Raw genomic sequence first — 19,102 nt, forward strand, 5'->3', positions numbered from 1 at the left:
TTGTTTTATATTGAGCATCGTGTTGGGCGCCATTTTTTTGTCAATAAAAATGTAACCCATCCATAAATTGGAAAGAATTTGAGTCAGTTGAATAGCTTCAAAAATAGATAGGATAGATTGTTAAAAATTTGAAGCTTAGAAACGTAATAAGAAAAATTCCTATGTTGGGCTTTACGTTGGGCGCCACTTTTGTTGATCTAAATGATGTGAGACGATTTTAATCAAGAAAAATTATGAGTAAAAAAAAAACTGACTATAAGAAGAAAAATCATATGATTTCCAGTATTGGACATCGCGTTGGGCGCCAGTTTTTCGACAAAAATGATGTGTAAAAATAAACACCAAAGAAGATAAATTCGTTTGAATGAAAAGAATGCAAAAATAAGAGAGAAAATCAATTGGAAGAATTTTGGTATTGGACATCACATTGGGCGCTATTTTTGTCAGTGAAAATGAGATTAGAGGATAGTTTAAGAAAGAATTTGAGCCAGTTGGATGAATGGAGTGCAGAACTAACGAGGTAAAACTTAAGCTGAGAAACGAAATCAGAAAAATTATCAAATTTGCTTTCACGTTGGGCCAATTTAACTATTCAAATGTGGTGGGAGAAAAAAATGAAGGGAAAATGAGTTATTGTACACAAAATATACATAAAAAAGGAAAGGATATGAAACAGAGAAAACTTATATTTAGTGTTTTAAAAATGTTTGCCTCACATTGGGCGCCATAAATCTAAGATAACTAGAGAAGAATAGAATCAATTGAATAAGAAAAATTACAGAAATTATAAATAAATATTGACACATTAATAAGAAAATTAAATAATTTTCCATATTGGGCACAACGTTGGGCGCCATTTTGTCAATCAATTTGAGAAGAGAGGATAAACAGGAAAGAAGTTGGCTCAGCTAAATAAAAAGATTTCACAGAATCAAAAAAGACAAACTAAAAAATAATTTTAAAAAAATAGTCATATTGGGCACAACGTTTTCAGTCAAAGAAGGAAATAAGTTGAGTCATTTAGATAAGAACAATGCAGAAACTAGAAAGAATATAATAATCTACGCATGAAAACGGAACATTTTTCTACGTTGGGCGCCATTTTTTTTTTAACCAAAATAATGTCATAGAGTAAATAGGAACATCCATGAGTAAGTTGCTTAACATTGTTGCAGAAAAAGAAGAGGAAAATAAAGCTAAGAAAAGAAAACATGTGATGCATCACGTTGGGCGCCATTTTTCGTTAATAAAAACGTGGTGTTGGAATCAAAAGGAAAGAAAATTAGATATTTTGTTAAGAAGAGTGCAAAATGTAAAATAAAATATTCACCTTTCAATTTAAAAAATGAAACACATAAAGAAATACCTACAACAAAACCATAGCCCATGGGAAAGTGAGTATAATATTACTGTTTGTCCGTTCTGGAGGAAATCAATTTATTGAACAATAAATTTGCCATAAATCAAATACCATCAGAATATACTATATATTTATTAAAGAAAAAATTGAATTTATCAGGTTTGTTGTCCTCTGTTTCTAAGTTAACACCCTTTCCAAAGGTACATCCTTGAGTAAAACCAAGAATTGTTGTAACTTAAAAAATATAGATGGAAAAGTCCTTCGCTCCAACGAACTGTATCTCAAAACTCCTAGAATAGTATAACGATACCTAACAGTATCCCTGCCTCTATCTATACCAGAAAAACCAGCTTGAAGCACAAAATATGAAAAAAAAAAAAATGAATAAAAGATGAGAATCGAGAGGTGGATAAAGAGGATTTGCCCAGGATAAAGCTTGCACTGGAAGAGGATCCGCAAGATGTTGTTTAGAACCGTTGAGTGTATATTTTTTTTTTATCTATTTTAACTATGTAAGAAGTAAGGTCCTATCTTACCACGATATTCCCGCGCCAATACCAAAGGGGTTCTTCTTCCTAGAAAAGGGTACATCCAGGTTCATTTTTTATTTTAATCGAATTCTATCTCGTTATGTGAAAAAATGGATGTGTGCATGTGTATGTGTTGTATATATTTGAGAACTCTGTAAAGTGAATGCACTCGATTTTTATCGACACTTTAGTTAAGGCAGAATAATACTCGAAAGGCTTTATCTAGGTCATGGAAGAGTAGGTAGTTGGTTTAATGTGGATAGTTCTTGAGGTTTCACAAATGGGAAATGGCTGGCTTTTTTTAATGGTAGCTGGACCAATAGAAACATATTTTTTTGTGTACCTTAAGGTCTTATTTTATTATTATTATTATTTATATTTTTTTGAAGATTAGGCCCAAATATCTTCACGAAAAATGATCAAATTTGGTTTCACGTTGGGCGCCAGTTTCGCTTTTCATATGTGGTGGGGAAAAAATGGAAGGAATGAGTTATTGAACAGGAAAAATACCTAAAACAAGCATTAGATAATCACATTGTCTACTAAGTTATATAATAATAATCATTAATTGCTCAACTGACGCTCTTTAGTTCAATTATAATTCACACCCAGTGACAACACTAAGTAAATAAGTCCCCAAGTCCTTCATCACTTAAGCGCATTTCGGTTGGCCTCGTGCGTTTTCATATTCGTCTCAAAGGGCCAACATAACAAGACCAATTCAGTCCATCTCTCACTCTCAATTGAAACTTTATCCTTACACGAAGGACGAAGATACTCGTGTATAAATCGTAAAGAACGATTTATCGTTTTATCCGCATAGCCATCCAGGGAGAGCTCTGCAAGCATATCAAACCATACCAAAATTCTGCAACTTTCTTGGGCAACATCTTGACACAAAGATGTGTGAATTCTTTTTGTGAGTGTGTGTGTTTGTAACATACAAATTGGATTTCATTTGATTAGATTTGGAGTACGAAATCTTACACAAAATAGAATTACCAAGAAAACAGTTGAACTTTTTCTTCATCTTTTTTCGTTTTATATACACAATCCAAATCCAATAGAAGACGTTTGTAATAAAATTGCCTTCATCACATCATTCATTCGCCATATAGAAAAGTCTGAATGTTGGATAAGGACGAAGAGTTTGCAGACAGGAAAAAATCTTTTATACTTTTCTACCACTCTTCACTTTTCTTCAGTGCCTGCCAACATAACTCATAACTCAACTTTATACTGACTTGGAAAATGTCTTTGCCTTTTTGCATCGTCTTGTTATACAATGTTGTAGTAGATTCTTTACGTTAAATTTACTTTATATACATTTTTTTGTGAATTTCAAATCTCTTTGAGTGAAGTTATGTTCGTGGCATGACCTACATTTTTATATCTATCTACATTTTTTTTTGTTTGTGAGGTTTTGAGAGAAATAAGGATAATAAGGATTCTTAAGATTTGCAGCTGATGTATATCTATCGAAAGAAAGTGAGTAACCCTATCTATTCGCAATAGATATTGCAAATTCTTTGAGTAAACTTGGTTTTTTTTATTGAAAGCTAGAGCAGCTAAAAGTTATTTGAAAGTTAAAATGTATTTGGTTACATTTTATTTGTCCTGTTTTCAAAGAAAGCTTTAGGGGACACATCTGCTTTGATTATATTATGTTTGTAAGAAAGAATAAATGAGATAAAAATATATTTTGCTGAGACGGAATTATTGGAAAATAATATTTGATTCAAAATAGAAATGAAAATGATACGAAAAGATTCTGTTTTTGGTTTGAAAATACAATTTCAAATCTGCAATGATTTTTTCTGGGAAACGTATCAAATGTTGATCATGAACGAATAGCTGGTAGATTAATAAATGAATATTAAATGCATTTTATTAAGTGTGAAAAGTATTTCGACAATTTCGAAAAACACTACGTTGGGCGCCAATTTTGTCAATCAAAGTAAAGAGAGTACGTAACCAAAAGATAAGTTGAGTATTAAGATACAACAAAGAAAGTAGAAAGAATACTGTAATCAATGCTAGAAATTAGAAAATTTTCTACGTTGGGCGCCATTTTTCTTGACCGAAATAAAAAAAAAATTTGGCTAGCAGATATAAGCTCACAGTGAACAGGACTATTCATTAAGGTTGAAAATTTACAAATTTTTTTTTTTAGTTTTTTGAAAAAAAAATTCAAGCAATTTTTTTTCTTTCTTTTTCATACATTCCAAAACTTATATCTTTTGACTGAAGTCTCGAAACAAGATTTGGTTTATAGTGAACAGACCTATTCGTTTGTGTCCCGAACATGTCCCAAACGTGTCCCGAACGTGTCCCGAATGTGTCCCCAACGTTTCCCGAACGTGTCCCGAATATGTCAAGAACGTGTCCCGAACGTGTCCCCAAAGTGTCCCAAATGTGTCGCGAATGTGTCCCCAACGTGTCCCAAAAGTGTCCCGAACGTGTACCGAATGTGGCCTGAACGTGTCCCGAACGTGACTGAAGCGTATGCATTATAATAATTGGATAAAAATCTGATGTAAATTTTTGGAAGAATTCGGTTCATTGTGTATCGGTAGAGTTTGAAGAAAATCGACTTGATCAACTGAAATAGTTTAAATCCGTTCAAATCAACTTTAAACTTTGGTCCCTAACTGCCAAAAATTTTACAAAACCAATTAAACCTTTCTTCCTCTTTAACTTTACCTTAAAAGACTAACTGCCCAAAGCTAATAATTAATTTGTCAAATGTTCACTATAGAAACTTTTCCTACGTGACCTAGTTTCAAAAATGTTCATCCAAAAACTTTCCTCCATAGATTCTTTAAAAAACGAACATCGAAACCAGAGAACCAAAACCAATATACTAGCACTGCATCACAACAATCTACAGAGAACTCTAGCCTTCACCTTTTTTTCGTTCCGGTAAAGATAGCTTACCTTTTTACCTATACAGGGTGTCCCACAGTCACCGCCCCAAACGAAAACCATGGATTCCTGAGGTCATTTTAAGTCGAAAAACTTATGAGGTAATTTTCTCGTTTTCATCCCGTTTTCGAGTTACCACGGTTTTTATGATTTTTGCTCTCTTGTCCTTTAACTGGCCTTATCTTTGCCAAACTAAGTTTGATTTGAAAGATTTTTTTTACAACCAATCAAGAATTTATTACAGTTTAAGTTTGTCTTAAAACTTTTTTTTCTGCGGACAACCGTTTATCCACAATTTTGCATCGAACACAATTTTCTTCGTTTTTTAAGTTGTTTTTTACACTTTCATATCATTTAAGTCAAAAAAACACGTTAATGAGTATTAATTTTTTGTGCTTTTTATTAAAGCCCAGTTTATTTCCATAAAAAAAATAAGTTTTATTTCATAAAAAAGGCTACTGAAAGTAATTAAAAAAAAAATAAACAAACTGAGTGAATTAAAAAAAAATAAATTTTAAGTACAAAATTAATTTAAATGAATTAAAACTTTTTCTGAGCTTTATCTATTTGTTCTTTTCTTAACCACAATAGCTCAGAAAAAGTTTTTAGTTCATTTAAATTAATTTTTATTTAAAAATTATTTTTTTTTTTTTAATTCACTCAGTTTGTTTATTTTTTTTAATTACTTTGAGTAGCCTTTTTTATGAAATAAAACTTATTTTTTTTATGAAAATAAACTTAGCTTTAATAAAAAGCACAAAAAATTAGTACTCATTAACGTGTTTTTTTGACTTAAATGATATGAAAGTGTAAAAAACAACTTAAAAAACGATGAAAATTGTGTTTGATGCAAAATTGTGGAGAAACGGTTGTCCGCAGAAAAAAAAGTTTTGAGACAAATAAAACTGCAATAAATTCTTGATTGGTTGTAAAAAAAATCTTTCAAATCAAACGTAGTTTAGCAAAGATAAGGCCAGTTAAAGGACAAGAGAGCAAAAATCATAAAAACCGTGGTAACTCGAAAACGGGACGAAAACGAGAAAATTACCTCATAAGTTTTTCGACTTAAAATGACCTCAGGAATCCATGGTTTTCGTTTGGGGCGGTGACTGTGGGACACCCTGTATAATACCTATATATTGTAACCTAATTTAACAAAACTTTACTTTACTCAAATTCGAGCATCATCTTGTTTTATTTTTTCGTTTCGTTTTTTTTTTATTTTTCAAATCCCCCATTCCCTCGTCTATTTACCTATTTATATTCCAATCTTTACCAGAAAGCCTTAAGCTTTTAAAATCCCCATTCGACGTGACAAATTCACTCAAACAAAATTTCCAACAATTTCATTTTGGAAAATTGCGTCGTAGTTGTACCTAAGTTGTAGTTGTATAGTCCTCCCCCGAGGACATTCAATGAAGCTACAAAACTTAACAAAAAAAAAAAAAAAAAAAAAAACTTCAACAAAGTTGTTGTTCTTCTACTTCATCTATGCGCTATGGTGCATCTGCTTCCAGTTTTATTTCTCTTCTTCTGCCTTGCCTGCTGTTGCTGCCTCGCGTCGGGCGCCATTCTATTATTATCATAAGAAAACTTTTTTATCCACATAATAAATCAATTCACTTCTTGTCTTTCGATCTCACTTCATCCATCTTTAAGGACTCCCCATTGCCAACATTTTCTATATCTCTCCTTTGCGATGCTATACAAGAGAAGAAGTAGTGCACTTTTTCGCAAGGCTAAACTTTGGCAACCGGAACTCTATGCTTTAAAAACACACACACACACTCCAATATTGAATTGAACGACAATATCACAAGAAGTAGGTAACTGAAGGTAGATTTTAGTACAAAAAAAAAAAGAAAACGAAGAAAAGAAAACTAAATTACGACAAGGACGATGGAATAAACGACACGAAGATAATCGAACGGTAATAAAAATTTGTCTTCTATTTTTCTTGAATGGGCTGTGCTCACATTTCCATCTAACTTAGAGAGAGAGCCGATTCGATACGATAAGATCCTTTAAGCATCAAACAAAATTGCATGGAAGAAAAAAAATTGAAAAAAAGGACGAAAAACTACGACTCTGTAATAGAAAATTTCAGAATCACCTACAACTTTCAATAGGACAAATGGATGCAGGTTGAGGGGAGGACCTTGGGGCCGGGAAATATTCTCTTTTTCTCGTTTGTTGTTGCAAAGTTGCACTGCACAATGCACATTCACGTTTTAGAGAGAAAGAGAGACAATCTTTGTATCAAGGCGAGTTTGAACAAGGACACGAAAGGTAAAGTGTAGAGTAGAGAGCGCACACCGAAATGGGACCGGATGTTGGAATAAAATCGGAAGACAAAGTACCGTCAATAATTTCGGAATCTCATTCAAGATTCAGCATAAAGTTCGGTAGGATAAACGAGTTTAAAGAGGGTGGAAGGCTATTTTCCCATACCTCGATTTTCATCCTGGAGCATAAGAACTCTTTATATGTCCACCCACTTGATGCGCGGCACAAGGACAATACCGGGCAACAGGTAGAGCAGCATCAGAGACATATAAAGTGTAATCGATGGATTTGATTTAGTTCGAAAAAGTTTTCTGTTTTTGTTACATACTTTTTTTTTTTGTATTTTGAGTCCTTATTTCCAGAACTTCTTTAGGTTTTTTTTTTTGTTATTTATGTGTGTTTGAGAAAAAGTTTGAGACAGGACACATTAAAGTATTATGAGGATATGTAATATTGTATTTCTGTTGCAGGACGAAGAATGTATGTTGTTAAGATTAATATTAATGGGGACTGATGCATGTTGATAACAATGACGCTGGGTGAAATCATCATTTATATTGTTGACTAGAGAACATTTTCCAAGGAATAACAGAAGGAGATTATACTACTTGTCGATTTGAAGATGGAAATTGTATATTCAAAAGGATGTAATCCTTATGGAAAGAACTAGACAATGATTATTAGTGTTAAGTTTTTGTACATATTTTAATAAAACATGAATTTACCTGGATGGTTGTTAGCTGAAAATTTAATAGTTTTATTGTGTATATCGATAAGTATTAAGCGTTTTGGTTGTGTCTAGATACTATCATTTTATTTATTTTTCAAAAAGACGCCGTTGTTTGAAATTCAAATCATAAAAAAGTGCAATAATAGGTCAACAAAAATTAAAACCTCCATTAATTGATGTTTTTGTAAACCAATCTAATTTTTGATGTTATTTTTGAATTTTCCATATCAAAAAACCTATAAAATGATACCCAACATGAACATGTTAACAGTAAACTTGATATTCCGATATAGTAATATTAAACGTCAAAATTCGTATGTTTGTGAGAGAATTTAGCCTGCAATACTTTTTGGATTTTTATAAAATTTTGAAAATATACCTAATATAGTAAGAAGATAAACATAGGCTACTTTTTTTCAAAAAACAAATTCATGAACCCAGTGAAGGAATGCGAGAAAAATCATGTTTGATGGTGTTTTTGTTATTAAAACTGATTTTTAATGGTATTTTTGGAATCTCCATTCCAAAAAACCTATGAAATGATACCCCACATGACCATGTTAACAGTAAATTTAATATTCCAACAGTGTACTAAAAATTAAAATTCGTATGTTTGTTGCAGCATGTAGCCTACAATACTCATCTGATTTTGATAAAATTTTGTAGATATTTATATTATGATATGGAGATAAACATAGGCTTTTTTTCAAAAAAACTAAAGCACAAAAACCACCAACGTAAGTTCATTATTAATATATCTATGCAAAAAAATAAAAAAGTTCAAATAAGTTGTTTTTGTTTTATTTTTATTGTTTATCAAATTAAAAGCTTAGTTCCAAAATCAATTCAAATTCCTCTCCTTTTTATTTCAATAGCAGAGGTGCTGGTGCAGCATAAGCGGCTGGTGCAAAAGCTGGAGCAGCAGCATAGGCAGCTGGAGCGAAAGCAGGTGCAGCAGCGTATGCAGCTGGAGCAGCAACCAATGGAGCAGCGGCAGCATAAGCTGGATAGGCAGCAGAGTGAGCAACAGAATGGGCGTTGTAGCTTGATGCGTATGGTGCAACGTATGAAGCGTATGCAGCTGGGGCAGCTACCAAAGGTGATGAATAGGCCAATGGGGCAAGAACTCCTGGTTTAGCGGCAGCAAGGGCAACAATAGCCATGAAGCAGATAGCAATCTAAAAAAGTAATCCTTTGTTAACCTTGAGTCTGATAAATCCTAAAAAATTGAAAACTCACGAATTTGAACATCTTGAGTGGTTTTGGTTGTTTGGTTTATTTCGATTGAAAGAAAACTGAATTGTGATACTCTTAGGGCCAGTTGTACAAACGTGGTTCAGCCTCGGATCAGGAATTTAACAACTTTGGTTCAAGGATGGATTTAGCTACTTCAACCTATATGGACCTAGAACCAGTGCTAAAAATCAATTTTACCACAGTATTTAGAAGATAAAAGTTGCTGAACCACGGATTAAATATTTGTACAACTGGCCCTTACAGCTCTTGACAGTGGTTTTTATACCAAAATGACTTACTTGGTTGGATACTTTACCTATTTATTATTCAAGAAACGTGGGTTATTTGAGTGCGGTTAAAACTGAATGTGAATGAATTTTTCGTTGTTGATTACGTTTAAATTTACAGAGAGAATCATTTTGACAATGAATTTTGATAGTTTATTTAAATAATATGTCAACCACGAAATTGTTGCTATAAGGGTAAAGGTTTTGTTAACATCTTAACTTGGTTCTTTTATAATTTTTTTTTTTTTCAAAAATCTCAGAAAAACTCAATAATTTTATAAATATATTTTTTTTAACTTTCACTTAACAAGTTTTTTTTAGATTTCCCTTTAAACTGTTTGTCAGTCAGCTTGAATTTCTATTAACAATGAAACTAGTCATTCCATTGTCTCTGTTTTAGAAAGAAAATTTGCCAGCTAGACAGAACAACAAGACAAAAAAAAAAAAAAAAAAAGGATTAAAAATCAATGCCTCATCATAACCGTTATATTGCTGATGATGGTTTTGAATTGAAGCAAATTTTACTCTTTTATTTTTTTTTTTCATTGAAATCGAAATTAAACAAAAACATAAAAAAAAAATAAAAATAAAAAGATAAAAAATTCAAAAACAATATCCAAATGAAAACCAAAGTAGAGTACTTAACCGATGATGGAATGAGAACAAAACCGAATGAAGTGAAGGAATTGCAGTAAATACAATAACAACAACAGAAAAAATCCAGGATTCACTATATAATGGATATATCCAGGACTATACCAGACAGACAACACTATATACACCACAAATGCCATATCTCGTATTCATCCGTCCAAGTTTGCACCGCAACCAAATAGCAATCAACGTTCATCATGACGACGACAGTTACCAACAGTAAACAAGAGAGAAAAAAAAAATGAACCAAAAAGCAGAAAATAAAAAAAAAAAAAAGAGTGTGTGTACACATGTACACTCGACTGAAGTTATACTTCTCATTCAGTATACATATTTAAATGAATTTCATTTGATATTTTTAATTTCTATTATTAAATTAATTAATCCGTTTTTTACATTTTTATCAAGTGAACAATAAATTAATTCTTTCATCCTCCTTGCGTCCATGTAGTTTTCAATTTAATCTGTGAACTTTACTCATGTTGTGCGGTTCAGAACGTACGGTATATGCTTAACGAAAGTAAACAAATTGCGCATAAAATATGCTATATGGTAATTTTATGAGGATTGTGTGTGCTTCAGCACTAGTAGTAGCAATATGCAACTTGCAGGGTTGCTACAAAGCTCAAAAGTGAGCTGAGCTCAGCTCGCAGCTCAGCTCAAATTTTTAGCTAGCTCACTTTTGAGCTATGTACCATAGCTCACCTCATTTGAGCTAAGCTGAAAGTGAGCTGAGCTGATGGTTGAGCTGAGCTGTTGGGTGAGCTGAGCTGTCGGTGAGCTGAGCTGAGCTGTTGGGTGAGCTAAGGTAAAGTGAGCTGAGCTGTGATGGGTGAGAGGATACATTGATTTTTATTTGGAAAGTATAATGAAATATGAAGATATTTTAAACTTTTATAAAACACCATAGCTTAAGATGTTTGGTTCTAGTTATTAATGGAATTATTTTAACACATAGATATTTTTATAAATAAGACAGATAATTTTTCGTGATCTTTTCTCTAGGTGTTTTTGATAGTAAATATATTTCTATTTTTTTAGTAAAATATTTCTTTTTTTATCATAAAAAAAAATTCCGGTACAATCCGGTTTTTCGACTTTTTTCAAAATTCCGAGAAAATCCGTTTTGAAAGTTGGGGTAATTTTTTTTTTTCGAAAAATCCCCGAATCTTTAAACGCTCCTGGAAGCTAAACCGCTTTAGATCAATTTTTGGGAGTGATGCCAAATGATAGGTTGTGTCATGGGCCTACGCTTTGCACATTATCAGATTTTTAAAAAATCGCCTTCCATGTTAAACCACCACATCATGCCTTTTTTTCAGAATCGCGCCTATTTTTTTTTACTTTTAAGTTCTCCCGGTTTGAGAACGCGTGGACCTACAAGAATAGGAGTTGTACCCAAATGTAGGTTAGAGTCCCCGCTATCTTTTGGCATCAAAAATTTTATTTTCATTTTCTTCAAAATTCCGCGATATTGGCGTTGGAAGTTGTGGGCGCGAAAAAACTTCTGGGAGCTGAACGCTTTGATCTAGAGACAGTGGAGTGGTGATATATGAAAGCTTATATTCTCAGCTTGCCGATAGTGGTATAATTCGGTTTTTCGATTTTCTTCAAAATTCCGAGAAAATCGCGTTTGAAAGTTGGGGTAAATTTTTTTTTCGAAAAATCCCCGAATCTTTGAACGCTCCTGGAAGCTAAACCGCTTGAGAGCAATTTTTGGGAGTGATGCCAAATGATAGATTGTGTCATGGGCCTACGCTTTGTACATTGTCAGATTTTTAAAAAATCGCCTTCCATGTTAAACCGCGACATCATGCCTATTTTTTCAGAATCGTGCCTATTTTTTTTTTTTACTTTTAAGTTCTCCCGGTTTGAGAGCGCGTGAACCTACAGGGATGGGAATTGTACCCAAATGTAGGTTAAAGTCCCCGCTACCTTTTGGCATCAAAAAATTTTATTTTCATTTTCTTCAAAATTCCGCGATATAGGCGTTGGAACGCTTTGATCTAGAGACAGGGGAGTGGTGCCATATGAAAGCTTATATTCTCAGCTACCCGATAGTGGTATAATCCGGTTTTTCGATTTTTTTTTCAAAATTCCGAGAAAATCGCGTTTGAAAGTTGGGGTAAAATTTTTTTTCGAAAAATCCACGAATCTTTGAACTAAAATGGAAGCTAAACCGCTTGAGAGCAATTTTTGGGAGTGATGCTAAATGATAGCTTGTGTCATGGGCCTACGCTTTGTACATTGTCAGATTTTTAAAAAATCGCCTTCCATGTTAAACCGCGACATCATGCCTATTTTTTCAGAATCGTGCCTATTTTTTTTTTTTACTTTTAAGTTCTCCCGGTTTGAGAGCGCGTGAACCTACAGGGATGGGAATTGTACCCAAATGTAGGTTAAAGTCCCCGCTACCTTTTGGCATCAAAAAATTTTATTTTCATTTTCTTCAAAATTCCGCGATATAGGCGTTGGAACGCTTTGATCTAGAGACAGGAGAGTGGTGCCATATGAAAGCTTATATTCTCAGCTACCCGATAGTGGTATAATCCGGTTTTTCGATTTTTTTCAAAATTCAGAGAAAATCGCGTTTGAAAGTTGGGGTAAAATTTTTTTTCGAAAAATCCCCGAATCTTTGAACGCTCCTGGAAGCTAAACCGCTTGAGAGCAATTTTTAGGAGTGATGCCCAATGATAGCTTGTGTCATGGGCCTACGCTTTGCACATTCTCAGATTTTTAAAAAATCATCTTCCATGTTAAACCGCCACATCATACCTATTTTTTCAGAATCGGGCTTAACTTTTTTTTTACCTTTAAGTTCACCCGGTTTGAGAACGCGTGCACCTACAGGGATGGGAGTTGTACCCAAATGTAGGTTAGAGTCCTCGCTACCTTTTGGCATCAAAAATTTTATTTTCATTTTCTTCAAAATTCCGCGATATAGGCGTTTTAACGCTTTGATCTAGAGACAGGGGAGTGGTGCCATATGAAAGCTTATATTCTCAGCTACCCGATAGTGGTATAATCCGGTTTTTCGATTTTTTTCAAAATTCCGAGAAAATCGCGTTTGAAAGTTGGGGTAAAATTTTTTTTCGAAAAATCCCCGAATCTTTGAACGCTCCTGGAAGCTAAACCGCTTGAGAGCAATTTTTAGGAGTGATGCCCAATGATAGCTTGTGTCATGGGCCTACGCTTTGCACATTCTCAGATTTTTAAAAAATCATCTTCCATGTTAAACCGCCACATCATACCTATTTTTTCAGAATCGGGCTTAACTTTTTTTTTACCTTTAAGTTCACCCGGTTTGAGAACGCGTGGACCTACAGGGATGGGAGTTGTACCCAAATGTAGGTTAGAGTCCCCTCTACCTTTTGGCATCAAAAATTTTATTTTCATTTTCTTCAAAATTCCGCGATATAGGCGTTTTAACGCTTTGATCTAGAGACAGGGGAGTGGTGCCATATGAAAGCTTATATTCTCAGCTACCCGATAGTGGTATAATCCGGTTTTTCGATTTTTTTCAAAATTCCGAGAAAATCGCGTTTGAAAGTTGGGGTAAAATTTTTTTTCGAAAAATCCCCGAATCTTTGAACGCTCCTGGAAGCTAAACCGCTTGAGAGCAATTTTTAGGAGTGATGCCCAATGATAGCTTGTGTCATGGGCCTACGCTTTGCACATTCTCAGATTTTTAAAAAATCATCTTCCATGTTAAACCGCCACATCATACCTATTTTTTCAGAATCGGGCTTAACTTTTTTTTTACCTTTAAGTTCACCCGGTTTGAGAACGCGTGCACCTACAGGGATGGGAGTTGTACCCAAATGTAGGTTAGAGTCCTCGCTACCTTTTGGCATCAAAAAAATTTTTTTCATTTTTTTCAAAATTCCGAGATATAGGCGTTGGAAGTTGGGGCGCTCACTTTCAGCTCAGCTCACTTTCAGCTCAGCTCAAATGAGCTAAGCTATGGTACCTAGCTCAAATTTGAGCTGAGCTGTGAGCTGAGCTGAAATGTGAGCTTTTTGCAACCCTGGCAACTTGCCACATGGAAATTACCACATGCAACTTGCCACACGCAACTTGCCACATGCAACTTGCCACATGCAACTTGCCACATGAAACATGTAACTTGCAACGTGTTGTGTGTTTTATGTTTGCCGTACTGCGGCGTACTGCATTTTTAAATACTAAAGTACTGCCTACTCTAAAGGTGAAACGACAGCCCTGCTACCCAGGGTGATCGCGTCATAATCCCTTTGACATTCTTGTCAAAAAGTAAATTTTCATACCCACCCTCCCATAAGAAGTATAACTTCAATAAAACTGCCGATGAAACAAAAGGATTTAATCTTCGAAATACATTTTGCAGAGAGCATCGTCATATCATCCTACACCCATTCCTACATCGCACCCACAATCAACCACGAGTTTGGAAATTGCAACAAAATAGGCGGTGTGATGGTGGTGTATTTTTAAAATTGACGCCCTGAACCAACCTAGGAAAAAAAAACTTGTTTTTAATTAATAAAGAAACCAAAAATTGATCTATTCAAAATATTTATTTTAAGAAAACAGCTTTGGTATTTAAATCGGCAATTTTTTTCCCACTTCTTCAACTAATGTTGGAACCTGGACAATTTTTATCTTTTGACTAACTAAAATGAACATTTTAACCTCCCTAAATATTATGAAGAAATAAAAAACTGAGTTCGGAAATTAGCTTACTACGAACAAATCGTCCTTTTCCTTGCAGCATCCGGCCCGAGGATATGATTTCCTTGGTTATCTGATTAATACGCTCATGCTTTCAGCGTATCACGTGTTGATGAACATGTCGTTGAATGTGACTGAGTGAGTGCCACAAATCGAGTAACAAAAGTTTTTTTTTCTGAAATGTGACTTGATTTAAATCACACAGACAGCCTTTAAATTCATTAAAATTTTTGAAAAAGTGAGTTGCTATGGGTTTTATAAGAGAACCAGAATAGAACCAGAACAGAACCAGACCAGAACCAGACCAGAACCAGACCAGAACCAGACCAGAACCAGACCAGAACCAGACCAGAACCAGACCAGAACCAGACCAGAACCAGACCAGAAACAGACCAGAACCAGACCAGAACCAGAACCAGACCAGAACCAGACCAGAACCAGAACCAGACCAGAACCAGACCAGACCAGAACCAGACCAGAACCAGACCAGAACGAGACCAGAACCAGACCAGAACGATACCAGAACCAGACCAGAACCAGACCAGAACCAGACCAGAACCAGACCAGAACCAGACCAGAACGAGACCAGAACCAGACCAGAACCAGACCAGAACCAGACCAGAACCAGACCAGACCAGAACCAGACCAGAACCAGACCAGAACCAGACCAGAACCAGACCAGAACCAGACCAGAAACAGACCAGAACCAGACCAGAACCAGACCAGAACGAGACCAGAACCAGACCAGAACCAGACCAGAACCAGACCAGAACCAGACCAGAACCAGACCAGAACCAGACCAGAACCAGACCAGAACCAGACCAGAACCAGACCAGAACCAGACCAGAACCAGACCAGAAACAGACCAGAACCAGACCAGAACCAGAACCAGAACCAGACCAGAACCAGACCAGAACCAGACCAGAACCAGACCAGAACCAGACCAGAAACAGACCAGAACCAGACCAGAACCAGACCAGAAACAGACCAGAAACAGACCAGAACCAGACCAGAACCAGAACCAGAACCAGAACCAGACCAGAACCAGACCAGAACCAGAACCAGACCAGAACCAGACCAGAACGAGACCAGAACGAGACCAGAACCAGACCAGAACCAGACCAGAACCAGACCAGAACCAGACCAGAACCAGACCAGAACCAGACCAGAACCAGACTAGAACCAGAACCATTTAATCACTTTCGGGGAGTTAATTGAAATCAAAATAAATTTTTGTTTTTCAGATATCATAAGGAAACTTGTCTAAGGATTAAGCTTTAAATTATGATTCCATTCATTGTAAGTATAACTCCCTTTTTTAATTTATTTACTTTTCAAGAATCCGCCCTTTTAAAATTCTCTCCATTATCCATAATCCAATACAAATCTCTTCAATTCATTCTAATTGCCAGTACAAGTTAATACAACAAAGTTGTATATATCTTCTGTTGTCAACTTAATGAATTGTTTTACCACAAAAACAAAACTCTCAGCAAAGCTCTATACCACACGAATATTTTCTTCTCGAGTTTTATAATTATACAAAATACCCTTACCAGCACACTGAATTAGCGGTAGTCCCCTCGTTAACCAAAAAGTATATCACAGATATTGTGTTTCATTAACATAAAATATCTTATACAAACTTCAGCACCCCCTAAAAAAAACACAACCACAAACAAATTCCAAAGTGTTGTGTGAATTATAATCTAGGACATAGATAAAAAGGACTTAGTTAAACTTTCTAACCAAAAACAAAATATATAAGTTGATTTTTTCAATTGCTTTGCCATCGTATTCTCTTTAGTTAAATTCGGGATATTAAACAATTCCCTTACGGGCCATCAGGTAGAAATTGGAGATTTATTTTTAGAGTTAAGATAAATCCTATAAAATAGGTGTTGTTTTGGGGGAAACACGGTTAGCTAGGATAAGAAACCGAAAATGATAACTTATGAATAAAATTGTCATCCAAGGAAATGGTGTTCGATAGGGTTTCGCAACAAAAAAACAGTGGGTCCCATAATTCTGTCCGTTTGTCGCGGTACCCTAAAAGGATTTCTTCGAACTTTCATGAGCAAGTTTCCTCGACCCATTCATAGATTTTATTTTATTTAACATGAAAAGTTCTTTCCAATCCAATCAATCACAATGACAGAAGATGTTGAGATGGTGGTCTCTCGGTAGAGTGATGACATTTAAAAAGGGTTTCTTTTCAAACTTGATGATAAGTTTCCATTGAATCAACGTTAAAGACCATGACGAAGTTGACAATAATTCTTGTGTTTCTTTTGGTAAAAAAGAAGGATACGGGGGAAAAAAACTCTTGACTTGATTTCTCAAAATATCCGCATTATCATTGCTTCATTGCACATATACGTCACGTCAAGTTAGATGAATTTAGTCGATAGAAATATTTGACAGAATGTGGTTTTGGGTGTTTGGTTTAGCTAATAATATGGAATATGTAGGAAGGTAGGAAGTTATATACAACTTGGTGTTAGTCTTATCATTAATCATTTCCTCGCTTGTTTACTATAAGGATGTTAAAAAGCTTTTGAGAATTTTCTTTAATAGATTTTTGTATAGTTAGAACGATGCTGAAGTGGAAAGTGGAGACCAGTATCAGTAAAACAAATTGTCTTCAAATTCGACAAAAACAAAATTTTGTTGGATGTTGGGGTTTTTGAACAAAACAAAAGTTACATAAAAGAACTTTTTGGTTATGTGTTGTCTGAGTAAACTTAATTGAATTTTTAATTCTAGAAAAAAATATTTTCATTTAAATCATTTTTCATTTAAATCAGTTATTTGAACAGTCAAAATTAGGTTTTAACCATAAAAAAAATTTGTTTTTGCATTTTATTGTTCATTGAAGTCTAAGGCATATAAGAATAAAATCCACGCGCTACTAACCATCCCCCTCCAATTTTTTCAATTTTTGAAGTGAAAACTTCTTCGTAGTGATTTGAAACAAGATGAAACGAAAAAGCGACACGAAAAATCAATTGATCATAACTTTTTTGTAAATTATAATTGTGCAAAATTTCAATTAATTTCATATTCAAAATTCTGAGATAACAGTGAAAAAATGTTCTTTTTTTAAACACGTTATATCTTTTGATCTGGAGCACATAACAAATTTATTTAATGCTGATAATATTACCTTTCATTTGATATATCACACATAATGGTACGTGCTCTATAAGTTATATAATCTTTATTTGAAAAACTTGAAAAATACCTCAATTTGTTGCCGATTACCAGCCAGCAGTAAAAGAAGTACCGTAATCTAAGTTTGAAATTTCGACATGGTTGGCTTTAAAAAACTCTTACTTTTTTTGTAGGCATGGTAGAAATATGATTGAAACGTCATATAAAAGGTGAAATAATAATGATATAAAATTTATTATAGGTTGTCAATTAAAAAATGGATTTAATGGCGTTAGAAGAGAAAAGAGATTGATTGTTTTGCTTTTTTTATGAAAACTAATTGGGTTAAAAAAATTCTAGCTCTTTTTGTAGATGTTGTATAGACATGATCGATATAAAAATTTTGAGCTGGAACAATAAGCTTTCAGAAATGATTTTTAAGGTTTCACTTCAACCACGTGTGAATTGCACACGTGATGTTTTTTTTATTAATTTTCTATAGATAATAGAAAATAGTGTGAGAGCAAACAATATTTATCCTAAAATTTGGAACATTTAATGCGGCAAAGGTCCCGAATTTTTCAAGCTTTAAAATTAAAGACAGTGGCGCAAAAGTTAATAAGATGGATTATGAAGCCAAAATTTTGAATATGGCTAAATGTTTCCAATGGCTAAATGTTGAAAAACCCGACGCGACTGATATTTCTCAAATTTTTTCAGTAACAATATTATTACCGGTGTTTACTGAATTCATTAAAAAAAAAAAAAAAACAAATATTTTACTTAAAACGAGGTTCAAGTTTATTATAAATACGCTCATTCTTAAAATTAACGCACATATTCTTATTTTTGCTGTTGAACCCTTGTATCTCATAGTAAACCGGTTTCAAATTCTAGTGCGTTCTTTGAGAGGTTCCTCAAGCCGAAAAAATGCTAAACAGCAATAGTATTATAAACCAAAAAGAAGATAATTAAAAAAATTTAACTAATCAAGTTCTGAAAACTGGGGAGGAATCGGCTAACGCCAATGTTCAATAGTAATACAGTAATAGTACAATAGTAATACAGTAATAGTACAAAAGTAATTGATTGTCAAAATCGTCGTTTTTTGACTATCAACGATTGACTATCGGGTTTTCCGATTCCACCCCTGATATTAAGATAATTTGTGTACTTTAAGAATATATTATTAACCCTCTGTAGGCACACCTCTTTTTTGTGACGTGATAGG

General features: G+C 34.1%; 1 protein-coding gene across 1 annotated transcript; it reads right to left on the minus strand.

Annotated features, from left to right (window-relative positions):
• Nucleotides 1–8,638: 8,638 nt before the first annotated feature.
• LOC129912172 (cuticle protein 16.5-like) lies at nt 8,639–9,145 on the minus strand. The gene is made up of 2 exons (XM_055990312.1): nt 9,071–9,145; nt 8,639–9,009 (listed from the first exon to the last, which is right to left on the minus strand). Exons 1-2 carry the CDS (start codon nt 9,080–9,082, stop codon nt 8,695–8,697), a joined length of 327 nt encoding a protein of 108 aa, XP_055846287.1. The 5' UTR covers nt 9,083–9,145; the 3' UTR covers nt 8,639–8,694.
• Between the last annotated feature and the right edge of the window lie 9,957 nt (nt 9,146–19,102).

This window comes from Episyrphus balteatus, chromosome 2 (genome assembly GCF_945859705.1).
Source record: "Episyrphus balteatus chromosome 2, idEpiBalt1.1, whole genome shotgun sequence".
Taxonomy (NCBI): Eukaryota; Metazoa; Arthropoda; class Insecta; order Diptera; family Syrphidae; genus Episyrphus; species Episyrphus balteatus.